This window comes from Erithacus rubecula (assembly GCF_903797595.1).
Source record: "Erithacus rubecula genome assembly, chromosome: 9".
Classification (NCBI taxonomy): domain Eukaryota; kingdom Metazoa; phylum Chordata; class Aves; order Passeriformes; family Muscicapidae; genus Erithacus; species Erithacus rubecula.
Window position 1 is genome coordinate 19,710,288 of NC_136660.1, and position 17,733 is coordinate 19,728,020.

The 17,733-nt window shown below is 36.3% G+C and overlaps 1 protein-coding gene across 9 annotated transcripts in view; it reads right to left on the reverse strand.

Annotated features, from left to right (window-relative positions):
• EXOC6 (exocyst complex component 6) overlaps window positions 1-17,733 on the reverse strand; it is an 85,557-nt gene that overhangs the window by 18,677 nt on the left and 49,147 nt on the right. For all 9 annotated transcript variants that reach the window (XM_079312399.1, XM_079312397.1, XM_079312395.1 and 6 more), the window contains 2 exons: window positions 13,492-13,633; window positions 5,391-5,464 (listed from right to left, as the gene is read on the reverse strand). In XM_079312399.1, coding sequence (XP_079168525.1) covers window positions 5,391-5,464; window positions 13,492-13,633 — 216 coding nt within the window. The remainder of the gene's footprint in view (window positions 1-5,390; window positions 5,465-13,491; window positions 13,634-17,733) is intronic.

Sequence of the window (17,733 nt, forward strand, 5' to 3'; positions counted from 1 at the left end):
CCTCCTGCTTTAGTGCCAAGTCAATTTAGCTGAAGGGAAAGTCCATGAAGAATTGCCTTCCTCCTCAAGCAAAGTGAGGATCTATGCTCTGAAATCCAGGGAGATGCAACTCCTGCTTTGTTGCTGTCTGAAACCTGAGCTCCTTTCTTTAGCTAAATAAGCAGCATTGCACTGAAAACTAGAGAAGCACAAATCCCATTACATAGCACCCTGAGGCTGGGCTTCATGTTACAGATGTAACATGCTCCTCTGCTTGATCAGAGAAGCTGGGGAGTGCATAACAGGGGGAAAGGGATCAGTAAGCATTGTGAAAGAGCCTGTGTGAAGATGAAAGTCTCAGCAACCATTTCCCTCAGGAAGCAAAAGATGAAATGTTCTATGTACTTTCTAATTAAAAATTCAAACTGTTGCCTTATGAAAAAAGTCTTACTTTTATCTTCAAACTCTGAAGTTTTTAAGACTTGCTCCTAAACATACTGTTGGGGATTTCTCTCTCTTGAAAACTCCTGATGTTTTTTCAGTTCAAGACTCTTTCTCAGAACAGAGGTTGGGGTGGGTGTACCCCACTAATTTCAAAGCCTAGGCACTCTGTGGGCTGGCAGCCTGTAAAGGAAGCCCCACACCTTTAGAGCCCTCAGCCTCCATGAGTTATGGTGAACAGGTTTGCCAACAGGCTGCAACTTACTCTCTGAGGTCTACTGAAGGGCTCAAGAGCATTCTCCACAGGGAACACAGATGGAAGAGCTTTGGCAGGCTGCACATTTGGGAATCAGAGAAAAGCCAGAGCTGAAATGTACTTACTGCCACAGGAAATCGATTCAAATTAAACACTGCAAACATAACAGTGGGGAAAACTGAACTGACACCCTGCCTTTAGTGGCAGAAAATCCTGTGCCTGGGATTGAAGCCCAGTGGTCTGTTACACAATTCCCACCTACAAGGAGTTACTTCTGAGTTTAGCAGAAGGACAATGTTATGTCTCAGTAATGAATGTGAAGAATGAGAAGGGCTGTATTAAGTAGCAATAACAATTTCCTCATTCAAATAAATTTACATTATATTTGTTGGATGGAAAACTACAGTTCACAAGGTTAACAATACTTCTCCCCAGAAAACACATTACAATAGAAATGGACAAGCAACTCAATAAACTATCGATTATTCAGAATTAGAAGAAAATGTACTATGCTCCTAAAGATCAGGTATCAATTTGCAGATGAAATGCAGATGTGTATTACAAGTAACTTCAGTTCATAGATATGCTTATTTACAAACATCATAAACAAAAGTCTGACAAAAATGTATCTTCTAATGTTTCTATGATAAATTACTCTATATATTAATCACATTGATTGCATCATGACTTTGTGTCCAATTTAACTCTAACACTGAGAAAATACAAACAGAAACTACTGAAAATCTTCTGAAATTTCCCCCCATGCTTAAGTGGAGATTATGGACATTGTTGATCACAGCCCTTGGTCTCCAATCTGAAGGATACCACTATCAGACTGTAAACTCTGCCATGTGGGTGGAGATACTGCTACTGTGGTTGCTTAACTCTGGATTTACCAACAGCATATGATTATTTTCACTTGAGACTGCCGCCCATTGCAGGACCAACACTGACAACAGCTGGAGGGTGTTAACAACATGTACTTAAGTGCCAAAAGAACACAGATAAGACACAGTTCTAACCCAGCAAAACAAGGAAATTCCACAAATCATCAAGCTAGCTGAGTACTTCTTTGAGATGAGACAATAAAAAAAGAAGCCCCTAAGCAGTGCTGATGGTGGAGAGAAAAATCAGGAACAACTTGTCAAGTCAAAAGTGAAAGTCAAGTTATGTTGGCAGCTTAGTTATATCTCTGCAGGAAATTATTTGATCTCAAGAATAGGTGTTTGTAAGCACTCACTTGGTTAAGAATCAAGATATTTGGCCTAAGACAGCAACTGCTGAACTCTCAGCCTACCACAAGGTTATTGTTCTTGTCCACTACATACTACACTGGCTGTCCAAAGAATAACACACAAATTAGAAAATTCATGTTTTATCCTAACAGTACTTAAGTGTACAAGACATACAAGAAACTGTCTCACATTCCAGAACTGTAACCCTAGTCTTTAGGCACTAAAGAACAGATCACAACCAGGAAAAAACTAATTCAGGTTGGAGGCTGCGCTTCCTCCTCAGAGACAATTCAAGCAGGACAAACTACAACTTGTTTACTTTACAAGGTTAATTCCAATTGACCTAAGATCTGAATTAGTAGCAAAATCCCCAAAGTTTATTCCCCCTCACTTTGGGCCACTGCACTATTTACCCAGGTTCCCTGTACAGACGGTAGCAAGCAGTGATATCAGAGAGCAATGTAAGTTGCAGGAGAGCTGGGTCATCTTCCCAAGATGCTGGAGACCAGTCTCTGTAAAGCAGCACATGCCACTTTGATAATTGCCTTGCTGAGATGGCCCCTCAATGGCTTTAAGTGGGGTCAAAGGGTGCACGTAGGTGTGACCTCAGGTCATATGCTATGACAAGTGGCATAAGGCATGACACAATTACTGCAGCTGCACAGAACCATGAATCTGCCCAAATTTTCTACCTGCTACACGAGTTGGAGCTACAAGTTTCTTTCTAGATGATCAAGTGTAATCAGATCACCCCACCAAGTCACCTCTGTAACATGCTGAGATACTGTGGTTATGGAAATAGCACAAAAATTTCTATTGAGAAGGGTTTCTACAGATTGCAAAGATCTTCAAAGAGCATGTGAAGTATAACAAAAACTTCAGTAGATAACAGCATAAAGAGACAGAGGTGGCTCAAACAGGACAACTGGTGAGTGCTTGGTCCTTTGTGATTTCTGTCCTCTCAGAGCTTCCTATTACTAACTACTGTTGTCTTCTTAGACAGAACTCTCTCATGCCAGCTGTTTCTGTTTGCTTTTCTATGTCTGTGGAAGGAAGAAGGAAAGTGGGCTTGCTGGGGACAGCATGCTGCCTATACATTGTCTTCAAGGAAAGACAGAGGATCAAGAACAGTTAGGCTGAAAATACCTATGGCAATTCTTTTCAAAGCTGCTCCTCCCTACAATCACTCAAGTGTAGCTCCTCTCTCAGTCTTCCAAACTGGCTCCCTGTAAGTGACTTTACTTCGTTAGTAGAATGTGCTACAATATCCTACTGCCCAATCCTCATTAATCTCACACATTGCACTAGCACAGCACAGAGTGAGTAGCTGTTGTTGAGATAACTGGCTTCCATTAGCAACCACGTGATTGGCAGGACGATAAAGTCTTTTCCCTTGCAGGTCAGCTGCTTTTTAAGAAGAGGGCAATCCTGCTGATCCATCTTTTAGCTACAGTCTCTCAGTGAGTCCCAAATCTCCTGCCTTTTAGCTTTGATACGGTTCAAGCTTTCCCCCTTGTATCAGCCCCTACCTGTCATCAGCTCCTCTGTACCAAACAGCCAATATCAGGAGTTTGACCTCAGGGCACAGTCCGGGTGGGCAGGTAAAACCTGACCACTGGACCTACTTCCTTATCTTTCATATCCTGCAATTCATGCAGAAGTATCAAATTCAAACTAAAAAACAGAAGCATGACCTTTTATAAGAACCTTCTGAAAAAGGCTCTGTTGCCTTTCTAAGTATTCTTGAAAAGAACTGTCATCTACCCTATTAAGACAGAAATAGATCACAAATAAGGAGAAGAGGGAAAGCACTGAAAATCTAAATGGTAGAAGTTTTTGATGTGTGCCTGCAATACTTTCTGGTGATGCACACCAAAATATAGTAAAAAGCAAAGCAAACCAAACAGGCTTGATCTGTTCTACATCTGCAATTTCCAGTTGCAACCCAATAGAGAGTTGCCCAAACATTTCCTGTTTATAATGTATATTAAGTCAATTAAATTCACATGACTTCATCCTTGATAAAGTGCTTAAAAGAATTCTAACTATAAGTTGCTAACATAAACTAAGAGTTATCATAAACAACATAATACCTATTTAAGTGACATACTCCTCAGCTGGTGCTTAAAACATATGAAATCTTTATTTCCTGTAGCATGTACACACCCTGCCCTCTTGCAAACGTAGACCCTGCAAGGATTCCACTTAGGTGGATGACAGAAATGGTGCCAAAGCCTCAACATGCTTTCCCTTCAACTGAAGTGATCTAAGTACAAATTGGAAGATGTTTAGTCTCTTTTAACACTGACAAGAAAAAGAGAGTTTAAAAAAATACAAACGAGGAAGGCTGCTAGTCAAGGCAAGATCTGTGGCATGAGTAAGTCTTGTAGCCGTAATCCTGTATCCTCCTCACACAGTACACACTTATCCCACTGGAGATATTGTTCATTATTATTTTACTGTAAGAACATAGCACAGAACTCTACCTTTTAACTTCTGCTTTTAAAAAGACAGTTCAATGAAGTCCTTTCTAACTACCAGAAGAAATCTGAATACTTTTGCCTTCCCTTCTGAAATGCTCTTTAATAATCTTGCTGTGAAAAACCTACTAAGTTATTAAAAAAGCAAAAATATTCTTACTATATAGATAATTTGGTATAGAATTGCTTCTACTTTCTCTTATTTTTAAATGACTTTGATAGACTCATAACGGCACTGAAAAATATCACCAACATCTGCAGAAAGCTGAAGATCTTCCACATGCAGTTAATGTTTCATTTCACTATTTAAATGAGACTTACACTTACAATTTTGTGAAATAATAAATCCTTTGTAAAAGCTAACTTCAAGTACAAAAAGGTTTTGAAGATCATTTGTTATAGTGGTTATAATGTCCAAAGATTTAGTCAATTTTAGTCCGGGAAAACCTTCCTTTTGGCAAGATCTGTGGAAAAGTGCTTCCAATGTTACAGCATTTAAAATTAAATTAAATTAAATTTTATGTAGAATAAAGATCATTGGGTTGGAATACAGCTGCTCTCCAACAGTTTAAAAGAATTCTATGTAACAAATTCAGGAAAGGAAATGTTAAATACATGTTTAATTCTGCTACCCAGAGAGGTAGTTTTGTAGACAGGAGCAAAATGCCCAGAGTGGAATAAGACCAGCACACACCAGGATAACACATACACTCTTGCAAAAAGGCATCACAGGATCTTCATAAAATTGTCAGGACCAAAATTCAATCCAATACTCCTGTAACGGTACTACCAGTAGCACAGTGCCCCCTAACCACACACTGCAGAAACAGTTTTACGCTAAATTACAGGGAATAGTGCCACTAACAACACTTCAAATAACTGCTTTTCACAACTAATTACATGGGAATGCAAAAACATGAAAGGTTCTTGAATTTAATAACTTCAGCATTGGTCAGAAGGGGAAATTAGTAGGATAAAAAACAGCAACTAGTGTCTTACTTGTCTGAGGTCGATGAAAGCTAACTGCAGGGTGTCTCCCTGGAATCCTGGCACAGGCTCAGAACTAGCAAATACTGCAAAAAAAAGGTTAAAATATTATGGATGTAATTTTTTTTTTTTAAATCTAACAAAAAAATCAAGCTCTATGCAAGATAAATGCTAAGTAGCATAGTTTCACAGGACTAGTTTAATAACTCACAGAGATTAAAACCAAACAAACCAACAAAAAAAACCTTTTGACAGTTTTTCCAATAATTCCAAAGAATAATACTTTTAGGAGCATTATGCTTAAAAATTCTTTTTTTAAAAGAAATTTTGCTTAAAATTCTAACTAAGTAGTAATGTCACAACCACAGAAACCAAGGTATTTTTTAGCCTGAGGTGCACGATTACTGAAGAATTTCAAAATAATACCAATTCCATGGCTGTCAATGTATTTTCAAACATCTGCCTTTGTTACAGCATCCATGCTATAAAACCTCCACCTCCAGCCAAACAGCATTAAAGGACAAACACTACAGTGAGACTTAGTTTCATGTGTAGACAACGGGTAGAAAGCCCTATGTCCACAGTCAGAGCATAGCTGAAATGCCTGCTCATGCCTTTTAGCCTGCTTACCAGTAATGAAATTCTGCTTACTTTGAACCCAAAACTGGATGTCAAAATTGTCAGACAAAAATATATTCAGAATACAAAAAGCGGCAACATGGTAAGTGAAACAAAGTCAGTTATTTATTTAAATCACAAAAAGATCAACACTTGTTAAACTTAAAAATAAATACACTATTTGTTGTTATTACCCCAGTGGCAAGTTAATAACAAAGACAAACAACCACTACTTCACATCCTCATTCAGATTAGATATCTTATTTCAAAATAACTTCAGAGTATTTTTCTTATACCCTTCAGGTAGAGCTCTCAACAAAACGAAGTAGATACTACTGCAACAGCTTTAGAAAAGCATCATCTGAGGCATGAAAGGGAATATGTTTTTCCAAGTCTGAGAAACAGGTCATTCAATGATAGAGGAAACAAAACATATGTATCCAATTTCCAGACCCAGTGCTAAACTCTACTGCCCTTAATACTTACATTTAGAAATAATATTAAATATTAGTATATTTTTTTTAATGGCTAGTCAGAAAATGTGGATTATGCAGAAGTAAAATCCAGAAAACCATTGAGCTAGCACAATGGTAAAATAATGGCCTCAAACATTGACTTCTGGAATTATTTTAATTTAAAGCAGCAGGTTTCAATTTAAAGCAGACTAATGAATTCAGATTGACTATTTCACAAGTCTAAAAATTACTATATGGAACACAATTTTAGATAAAGACTCTTACTTAAATGGTACAAGAAACTACTAGTACCATTTCCGAATACTTAAAAATAATAGATGTAAGAGATATAGATAAGTGATATAGTACTAGAGTAGCAATTTTACCAGTAGAAGTAGAATTTATTATTTGTATTACACTAGTGCAAAAGTTATTTTATGAGAGTCATGTAATAGGAGAATTAATTCAACTGCAATACAACTTTATTATTTATCAACTAAAGAAATAAAAAATAGCAATCAAATGCCCTAGAGAGATCACAGTAATGTCACAGACAAGTATTGGCAACATCAGCAAATGGTCACTGATTACTGTATTCAAGTGTGAATGTTAAATTGTCTGGTCTTCCTATTTTATAAATAACACCTACTTGGGACCACCTCAGAGGCATTTTTAGAGGCATTTTCAGGGAATTTTAATTGACCATGAACATGCATAAAAAAACAAAAACAAAACAAAACAAAAACATTAAACAAACCAACAACAACAACAAAAAAACAGCCAGTAGAAAAAACATACCTTATACTCGGTATTTTATAGGGAGAATTTTCTCATAATAAACTCCTTAAACCAGCAAAGACAAAACAACCTGTACCAAGCAATCACCAATTGCAGAATTACAAAGGTGCCTAAGCCTTGGAACTTTAGGCACCCTTCTGAACAGCCTAGGTTGAAGGCCTGTGTGTCTACATGGCTGTCTTCTGCAGATAATTCATGGCCATTTCTTTCCCTTTCTTTAGGACAGTGAAGCTGGGCTCTGAGGTCAGTCAAAGCCAGAGTTTAAAATAGAATACCACACTCCAGCAGAGAAGCCTAAGCAAAGCTCCATAGCAAACAGATGAGAAGAGATACATGAGTTGTGAGCTATGGTAGCACATTGATAAGGAGGATGCAAATGATGGTCAGAAGGGATCTTTTCTACACTCCTTAAACCAGAAAGGCAAAGCCTATCAAATCACCTGATCTGATCCTAACTTTCTGTTCATACACAGTACACTGTGACCAGCTTCCCCACCAGTATCTCAGCTCTTCCAGCCACTTCACAATTGGAGTTAACACTGGGAGAAAAAAGATCAATGGCAAAAAAAGGGTTAGAGAACTAAAAAGTAAAAATAACTGAAAAGTGTGACCTTCAGAAAGTCTTTTCAGCTAGCTTTTGGCACTTTATACTTCGGGAGGTATCTTCCTACAGCACAATACTCTTAACACCATTACATGCCACAGGGCAAATATTTGCATCTTTTCTGTGCTCATCAGGCTAAGAGAGTTTGGAATTTATCCTAATGCATTAAATAATGCAGTTTAATTTTATTTCTCTACATAATACCTACTAGTATTGCAGCTATACAACAAGAAGTATAAATGTACCAAACTTAACTGTTGTATAAGCTTTGTTCTCTTAAACTACAAATTTATATTATGAATGCATTTACAACATTAGGGACACTCATTATAGCACAAACATTTGTTCTCACATTTGGAACACTCTGACAGGTTGACTACAATAGAATTTGTTTCATTATTATAATTTCATGAGTTCAGAGGGCAAAAAGATAATCTACTTATGGTAACAGGCCGACAGTTCCCCCTCTGCCCTCAGCACAGGGCTTTTAAGTTTTGCTAACAATTTTACAAAGCTAATTAAATATTTTCTACTGCACAGCATATTAGGAAGATATAAGAACAGGATTAACATTCTTAATGTCTTTGTCCTAAGGGCCGTTTTCTAGATAGTAATGAAACACTGTCATATATACATCTTTTAAAATATTCACCCCCTACAATCATTGTAGGCTTAAAGAGGATTTGCAGGGGTAGGGGGTTGGTTGGTTGTTTGGCTTAATGTGCATAAAAGCATTCTGGAATTTTATAATATAGGAGAATGAAATGCAAAGATCACTATTAAACTGTCACTCACTGGCTGTTTGGCAGTTTGAATCTGAAACTCAAACGTCTGGGAAAAATCAGTTGAAAATATACATTATATGAGTCTGGTATTCACAAAGTTTTTATTAATATCTTTCCTTCCTCTGCTTTGCTGATACTGTGTATATAGGACAAGAACAATGTGGGTCCTCAATATATACAATCTCAACATACTTCCTGTAACAGGCAGTTCAGGAATATAAAGAAGATAGGATCGAATGAAACAAATATGTAGTAATACAAAAACAGGCTGGGAGGTAACACATAAATTATAGTGGTGAATATAAATGCTGTAAAGGTTACTTCAGACCATTTTCTTTTGAATATTTTGCTTTGATCTTATAATTACATTTTGTATACAGGATATATGAAAATTGACAAACCCATACATAAGTATTAATGGAGATCTTAAGATAAAGGCTGTATCTACTAAGTGGAATTTAAGACATTTTTAACTGTAAATGGCACTTAATTTCTACACAAATCTAGATTTATTAACAGGTGTCCAAATGTTATTGTCCCAAAATCCCATATTTTGTGCCTCTCTGTTGGTTTGGGAATTCAATACCTAATTCTTGACAAATAGTTTTGCTATTGAGTGGAAGAAACTAAAAACCAGAGTCCAGACTTTGAATTCAAAGCTAAAGTAAGACAGTTTAACTCCAGTCTCATAGCATTGATTCAAGGCGGGACAGCAAAGCTACAGAAGTATGTTTAAAGGAAGAGCAGAGAATCAGGTGACCATCTCAGCTGCCTCAGGCACTTTGCAGCCCTGTTGGATACTCCAGCTGTTCAAACACAGGGAGGGAGCTGAGGGAGCTGCCAGCTGGCCAGGCAGCAGCCCCCAGTGCCAGCAAGGGCTCGCTGCCTCCTGTGCCCCCGTGCTGCCGTATGCGAGCGGCAGATGAAGGACGGCCAACGTCACTGAGCTTAACCTGACTGCCCAGATGGGAGAGGAGCAGGCAAACCCAGCCCTCCACACAAGAACATGGGGCCCTTTCAAGGAAAAACAGGATCTGGGTGCCTCAGCTTCTGGCATGCCCACCTGGAGACTACTTTTGTGCGTGCTCTGCAGAGAATTTGGTCAGGATGTCACTTGCTCTTGGATACTGCTGCTCTCCACGCAGCGGGTGACAGGAAGGACTGCCAGGAAGCCACACTCAGGGCTGATCAGGAAAATACAGAGCACCCAGCTTTGCACTGACTCTCCACTAACTATTGCTTGTTTATAGGCAACACCCAAAACCTTTTCAACCTTTCACATCTTGGTCAAGAAGGATGCCCACTCACCCATATTTCATTCTGTTAACTAATCCTACCTCACAATTCATCTATGTTAAAAATTTTAAAAAACATTTAGCTCTTGCAACAATTACAACTTCAAACAAGTTCTAATTCCTTAGTAAGAATCTAATGTAAGCTAAGTATATCTGGTGTCTCTGAAAAGCTCATTTTTTATTATGTACATCCTTCTTCCTATAAAGTGAGATACAGTGATCCATATTTAATTTCATCTTAAAAAAATGGCAAACACCCCCTTCCCAATCCATTTCCTTCCTTGGGGAACTTAAATGTAATACTGAAACAAAAGACTACTCTTTGGATTTTATTCAATGGGACCTAGTACATCCTATTTTCTGAACGGTGCTTCAGGAATCTCAATCATCCTTGTGGAAATAAACACTGAGAAAGAACAGTGCAAAATACAGGGGTAAAACAATGCTTTAGGTTATAAAATTTGCAGAGGAAGTAGAGAAATACTTTGATTAGAACAGGACAAACTGAAAAAAAACTGAAATATTTTGGAATGTTTGGAAGGAAACAAAAAACATGCTAGAAGAAGAGCAAGATGATTACTTTCTTTTCCCCTTCGAAATGATGAGATAATACCACCTGATGCTATTATATTGTTGAGAAAAAATATCAGATATTTCCAGATTTCTACTCTGTTTTTTGAAGTTAACTATTACAGGTACTCCACTGTATGAAAATTTAGTGCAGGATAACAAAAATCCCAGTTCACCACCAGGTAACTTCCTTCCATTCCACCTTCCTTTCTTGGAAGTCCACTTATCCTTTGCCACTATGAAGAGCACTTACTGACTTTGACAGATTGCTGGATTGTTATTTGGACTGTTGATTGTTTTTTATCTTATTTGTTTTTTTAATTTCTGTTATCATACTTTTCTGATTTTATTTAGATCTCCTGAGTTCATATTAGAAAGAATAAAATTATAATGTTAAAGATCAGAAAAAATTTCTACAATATTGGCAAGAATTTTTAAAAGTTTACCTTCAGATATTAGTGACTTTCTACATGTAATCTAATTTCCTAGTTCAAAATTCATCTGAGTATACTCCACTAAGTAAAATGTCAAACCCATTAATACAATACAGTAGAAGACTCTCAACAGTTGTGAATTATTTGCACACTCTAAGCACTAATTGAAATGTCACTGTCGTATCCATTAATCCCAAAGCATCAAAGAATAAAGCTGGGGGAGGGTGATGAGCAAGAACATAAATCACAGGCATCACAGTGAGGCCTGGAATGTGCCTGTGATGGACCTTATGAATGAAACCACATCAGCAAAGCAATCTGAGCAAAATCTTGTGTCACTCCTTTATTCCACAGACTGCAAAATGTAGTTGGTTGCAACACACTATTCTGACAAGCTTCCATAATTGTATTTAAAGTACTCAAAGGGTTTCTGTGCAAAACCTTTTTTTTCTTAACATGCTTTAAAAGCTTTTCACAAAGGAAGAAATAAAGTTCATTCTATTAGCAGCTGTGCAGCCCATGCTAGAAATTACACAGTGGTGGAAGACTGCATTTTTCAGGCTTTAAGTTACTAGCTGTCTGAAATCTTCTTATTCTGACCAAAGTTTTGTTATGTCCTGTCCATGCCATATACTCAGAATAACAGCTACATATGAAAAAACATGTCATCTTACAGTTAATTTATTATTTTAAAATAATGAAATGTTATCATTTTAGATCAAATAAAACTCTACTAGGATTTCTTCACTGATTAAAGCTTCTGCTGTGCATCAACCAAAGATGATAGACAGAACGGTAATAAAAATTAGGATTACACTAATCAGGGCATCAGCATTTGCCTGAGAAGAAAAAGGTCTGAAAACAACCCAAAGCCCAGATGGCAGCTGGAAACAGTGGAACTACTCCCTTCTTTGCTGTGAACAAACTGTTCATACTGTGAAAGTCACCTGCAAGACATGCATTTTATCCCCTGTACTGCTAGAAATCCCAGGGTGAAACAGCATTGGTAATCTACAGATGTAATAAGGTACTGTGTTGCTCACAGCTGATATTTTAAATAACAGAAACAGAATAATACTGTAATGGACAAGTTTTCTTTACTGTTGCACTATTTGTTCAGAAGGCACATAATGGTTTAGTGGTTGCATTAACTCAACTTGTTAAAATGGATGATTATGATGTCAGTATTATCAATACTTTTTTTTTTTTTTACATCTAGGAAACTATACAGATGCACAAATACACTGCTATGTACCTACCTGAAAATTACACTATTAAATTTGCAACATCAAGCACACTAAAAGTAAGAAAAGTCAAACTATGATCTGTTTGGTTAACTTGTACAATCACAGAATTTTGATGTCACAATCACAAATACTCTATCAATTTGACCCTGCTAGTCCTGTCAGTTTGTTCCATGCCCTGAAAGGCCTTAAGGCTGGACAGTGGGGGACTGTCAGAAAGTTTTCTGCTCTACCTGTTACTGAGTTCAGCTGGAATGTCACAAATAAGGCAGGAGAAAAAAAGACAAGTATATGGTTAAAATGTCAAAAATGCCCCTTAAGTCTGTCTCTGGACTCCCACAAGAATCTTTTGTGATGCTAACCAAATTGCTTGAAATTAAATTTTCAGTTTTCCATAGGTGGCTTCTAACGGAGTAGTCATAAAATTTTTAATATATCCAAAGTAAAAGCCTCAGGATATGACCTGTTTAACTGCCCCATTTTACAGCTGTCACCAAAATAATTGAGACCTGTGCTTAAATCACGTAACAGGAAAGATACTTAGGAAAAAAAAAAACAAACCCAAAAACAGAGCAGAAGAATCTGAAAAATACACACTGAAAAAACTCTAGTGAACCTTTCCACTGTATCTCAGGCATCAGCTATAAAACTAGATCTAACACCTATTCATGGAACTTCCCTCTTACAGATTAACAGCTCACCCTGAGCCATGAGCTCCAAGCAAAACATGAGGTAATTAATCCTGCCTTCAGTGCTGTATTGAACCAGTTTATAAAACAATTCTGATACCATCTTTTGAACAGTGACAATAAAACAACAGCTGATTTTTACTAAATGAGCACCATTATTCTGCACAGGAAGGCTGTAGCAGTTCTAGGAGAAAGGAAACCCTACATAACAGCACATTTAAATTTTGTATCATAATAGATGAACTGCAGAGGAAACATTAAAATTTCATAGACATTTGATCTTTTATTCTTAACCATCAAAACATCATATTTATGTAGTAGTTTTGGGCAATTTTGTACTAAACTAAATCTTTACTGATTATGATCCCATTAGGAGTAAAAACAATGTATGTTTCAATTTATATATTTTAGTTAAAAGAAAAGTTGCAATTAAAAAATTTCCCAGGGATGCCAACATACTCACTCATAATTGCTTTTACAAGGAGATGTACTGTAATACCATTTTTTTTAATAAAAGACAAAGTTTCAGTAGATTATGGAGAAGGACCACTATATATATATAGTTTACACTACATAATTTTTTTCGCTGTAAGACCAACAGAGATGGGAATATATACTTACATTCACACTGTATCACATCTAAATTAAACTGCTGAATTGCTCCCATGCTTATTTGTTTTAATTCACTGTCCAGTAGCATCTGCATTAGGGACATTGAAAGGTGCTGGCAGGCTGACATGCAAGCTGTCTGGGCCACTTTTCCCTAGTAGAAAAAGCAACAAGTTTTACAATAGAAACAAATGATACATCATTAAAGAACTGCTCATCTGATTTGATTTTAATATACATTCTAATATATAAGTCTTAATGATACAATGCTTAGATTAGAGAGATAGATCATACTTCTGTTATTTCTTTGACCTATTAGATTGGTTTCTATTAGATCAAACAGAGAAGTAGATTAAATAGATGTTAAAGCAATTATTTAAATTTCTTCCAGCAATCCAACAGTCTTCATGAATACAAGGATATTTCCAAAACAATGACAATTAAAGTTGCTGAAGCATATGAACAGCTCTGTGGATTCATTTATATATTTTTAACCCAAAGAGAATGAAAGCGAGAATGTAATGAAAAAAAAAAAATGTTTGTTGCTAAATTATTTTAAAAATTCATGCTTATCCACCATCTCGGGTGCTTAATAAATCAGTACTGTCAATGATCAACTACTTGCAAAATGAAATGTAGCCCTCTGCTGTACAAAATAGAAATAATTTCCCAATCACAGTCTAGCTGGCAATATTGCTGTGTACCATTACACATAATTGAGACAATTTTCCCAACATGGGATCAAAAGACAAAACACAAAGTTAGACATTAACCCTAATAAATTATTTAAAATTTAGTACAGAAAAATGTAAAGATAACACAATTCATTCTACCTTAAAGTTACCAAAACCACTTGAGAGCAGATACCAAACCAGATGGCCCCATTCTATTACACAACTGCCATCTTTTAAAACAGAGTGAACTTGGGTGTCAAATACAACTATATGAAACTCTGTAGTTTAATGTACTCAAACCACTCTTTTCAACTGATGTGTATGTTATAATGATATTGAAACAAAGGTAACAACACATTTAAACAAAAGAAATCATAATAACACAGCAGAGCTACTGGAGCATACGCCACTATTGTTTTACTTCTATCCACCAGTACAGTGATGTCACCTTTTTCTCTAAAGTCATGGTTCTCCAGCTCTTTTCTACAGTCAGGTTGATCCATTCACTATTGACTCCCAGAAACACATATAAGTAATGAACAACTACAATGGACAGTTCACTGTATCAAAAAGTTTGGGAACTTCTGCTCCAGCATCTGAAGAGCCAGATCCTGTCCTTAACAAGTCAGCTTGCTAAGATGATTGAAATTCCATATGCAGAAAATTTTCATAACAGAAAGCAAATTTGGCCCCAAGTATTTCATGCTTCAAAAATCCATTATTTGTTAAAAGGTAATTAAAATATAGAGAATAGAACAGAAAGCCTTCAACTCTTCTCACGTTCACACTGAAACATTAAATAGCTGTTGCTAATTCCCTTTTAGCATTAGGACACCTTGACTTGTAAGGAGCTTTTAATCTAAAATTACATGTCAGTTTCTTAATTGAAAATCTCAGAAAAGCAAATAACATATTTGAGCAAAATAGATGAACTGACAACAAAGAATGTAAGAAACAATGCAAAACCAGCATGCTTAAAAGTCTCCCAAACCCAAGAGCAATTATACCGGGAGACATGCAGCTCTATTCCCCAAGCAGAACAATATCAATATGAATGGGGGAAAAAGAAGAAAAAAAGAATAGGCAAAAAAGGAAAGAAAAAGGGAGGTGAGAAGGGGACTAAATGGGCCACAGTTCATGTAATTACAGTGTAGTGCGTTTGAAATACTTAATGGAAATGTCATTTTGATTTAATGGAACAACTAGTGCATCTCTGTTTAATGTACTGCTCCATCAAATCAGCTCCATGTCCTATTTATGCTGCCACTATAATGTAATAAAAGTTCAACCAGATTAATAGGTTGTCATGAAATATTTTAAAGTTCAGTTTATTTCATATGGAAACAATGCATACTCCTCTGTTATCTTAAATAAATGACAGAATTTTGTATTTCTAACAGGCATGTGTAGTTAATTGTTAAAATCTGGCAAATATCAATAGTACTGGAGCACAGGATAATGGTTACAATACAGAAATGACACAGCTAAAGCCACTTTGACTTCAAGTAAATATCAATACACGTACATTTAATGTTGGTTTTAAAGTTTCATAAAATGGAAACATCCTAACATGAACTATTTCCAACTATGTAACTTGAACTCCAGGCTTATTGTTCAAATGACACATTAAGAAATACTACAAGTTTGCTATACACAGTTGATACTTAACAAAGATCACTTAATATTTGCAAATTTAGAGAAAAAAAATAAAGTTACGCATATCTATCAAAATGCTGAATTTTAACTAAGAGAAATGCGAACTGTACTGTTATCCTCTTCAAAATTCAGTGCTTCCCAATTCAAAATACACTCGATGTATGATACCCGGAAAAGAATGAAATTAACATTTGTGTTTGAAAAACAGGATCAAGCTAAAAATTCATCTTCAAATTTCCAACATGTACCACATCATCAATTCCTTGCCAATTTTTCATAAAGCATTTTGAAGAGGAAATGCAAGGATTCATGAACACAGAAGTAATACTTATTTTTCAGGATTGAACAAATGTCAGTTAATTTTAAAGCAGTCTTGATGTTTGTTATTTCGGCTTTTTAAAATTATTATTATTATTTAAGGGGGTGGGGGTGGCCATGGTTATCTAGCAATTAAATACCTATATTCAGCAGCATGCAGAGATTCAGCAGGCTTCTCACATTCGCCCCAGTTGCCTCCCATTTGGAGACACCACTATTGTCTCTGCTCTGCCTATGCTAATTGCTCCTATCTACAAAACCTATTCTTCCACTCAATCAGTGTAAAGTTTAGGAAACAAGGACCCTATTCTATACACAAAAACACCTGCTAACAGTGTTAAAGGCAACTGTTTTTTCACCCAGCCTTCACATTTTGCTGAAATACAAGTTTGTAAAAAGAGAAAACCCTTAGACAAACTTCTTATATTTCAAAGGAGCTTGTAAAGAGAATCTGCTGACATATTAAATCCTTTTTATAGGACCCAAAAGCTTTTCTCCTAAGAACAATTGTAGTAAAGAGACATTTGGCTCCTAGGAAATTCCCAAAGGGTCAGCCATATGCATCCTTCCACGGCACCTTCGCGGTGCTGCTTTCTAAAACCCACACTAGCTGTCTCAAAAGCAGCTTTCATCATTCACTATGGTGTCAGTCAATATGATTTATGGACTGCATTCAACAAAGTCAAAGCATATAGAATGAGAAATATGACTACAATCTGCTAATTTGTTTTGTATTGAGCCACTTAGGAGTCAAAGACCTGATGTCAGGCTGAGACCAGCAACACAATTAACCAGCCAGTGACAGATTCATCCATCCTCCCTGCCAGGCTGTGCCAATCAAAGACAGCATGAAGCAGCAGTTGGAGAAGTCTGTAAGAAAACCCATTCTCTAAGTAGCCTGTGGAGGCTGTTGATTGACAGTTTTTGAATATAGCTGCAGAAAACCACCACTCCTGCACTCTCACTGCAAGCTGTGAAATTAGGCTTTTGCTGCCAATCACAGAAACAATAAAGTAACACAAACTGCCATCCTCAGCATAAAAAGAAAATAAGAAAACTTTTCCGTTCATCTAAGATGCTAAGGTGAGGAATTATTTAGCAACATGAAATAACATAATGTTACTCTCTCTGAAATTGTGAATAAATTAAACATACAAATTTTACCACTCAAGGTTAAAAACTCCAACTTCTGAACTATTGATAGATTACAAATATACTAAAAACATGAATGGAATTTTTAAGAATCAATTTTACGTCCAGTCTCTGCCCCAAATACTACTGAAACAATTAAAAATATCTAATTTAAAGTAATTTGCAACAGTCTCTTTTCACTCTTTTCCAACTTTGCATTGACAAGACACATCTCTAGAATAAAATTTCAGCTAATTCTAAATTTAGATTAAAACCACTTACATACAGACCCACTATAATTTCACGTTAACTGATCTGGAAACACAAGGCAACATTTTCACCTAACTCTTCAAGATTAAACTCAAAAAGGTAGTTCCTTAATAACAAATTTGATTATCCAATTTATTTCATGAGATTAATGGCTGTATAGTGGAATTTTAACTTGCTTTTTTATTTAAAGCATCTAATGGCACTA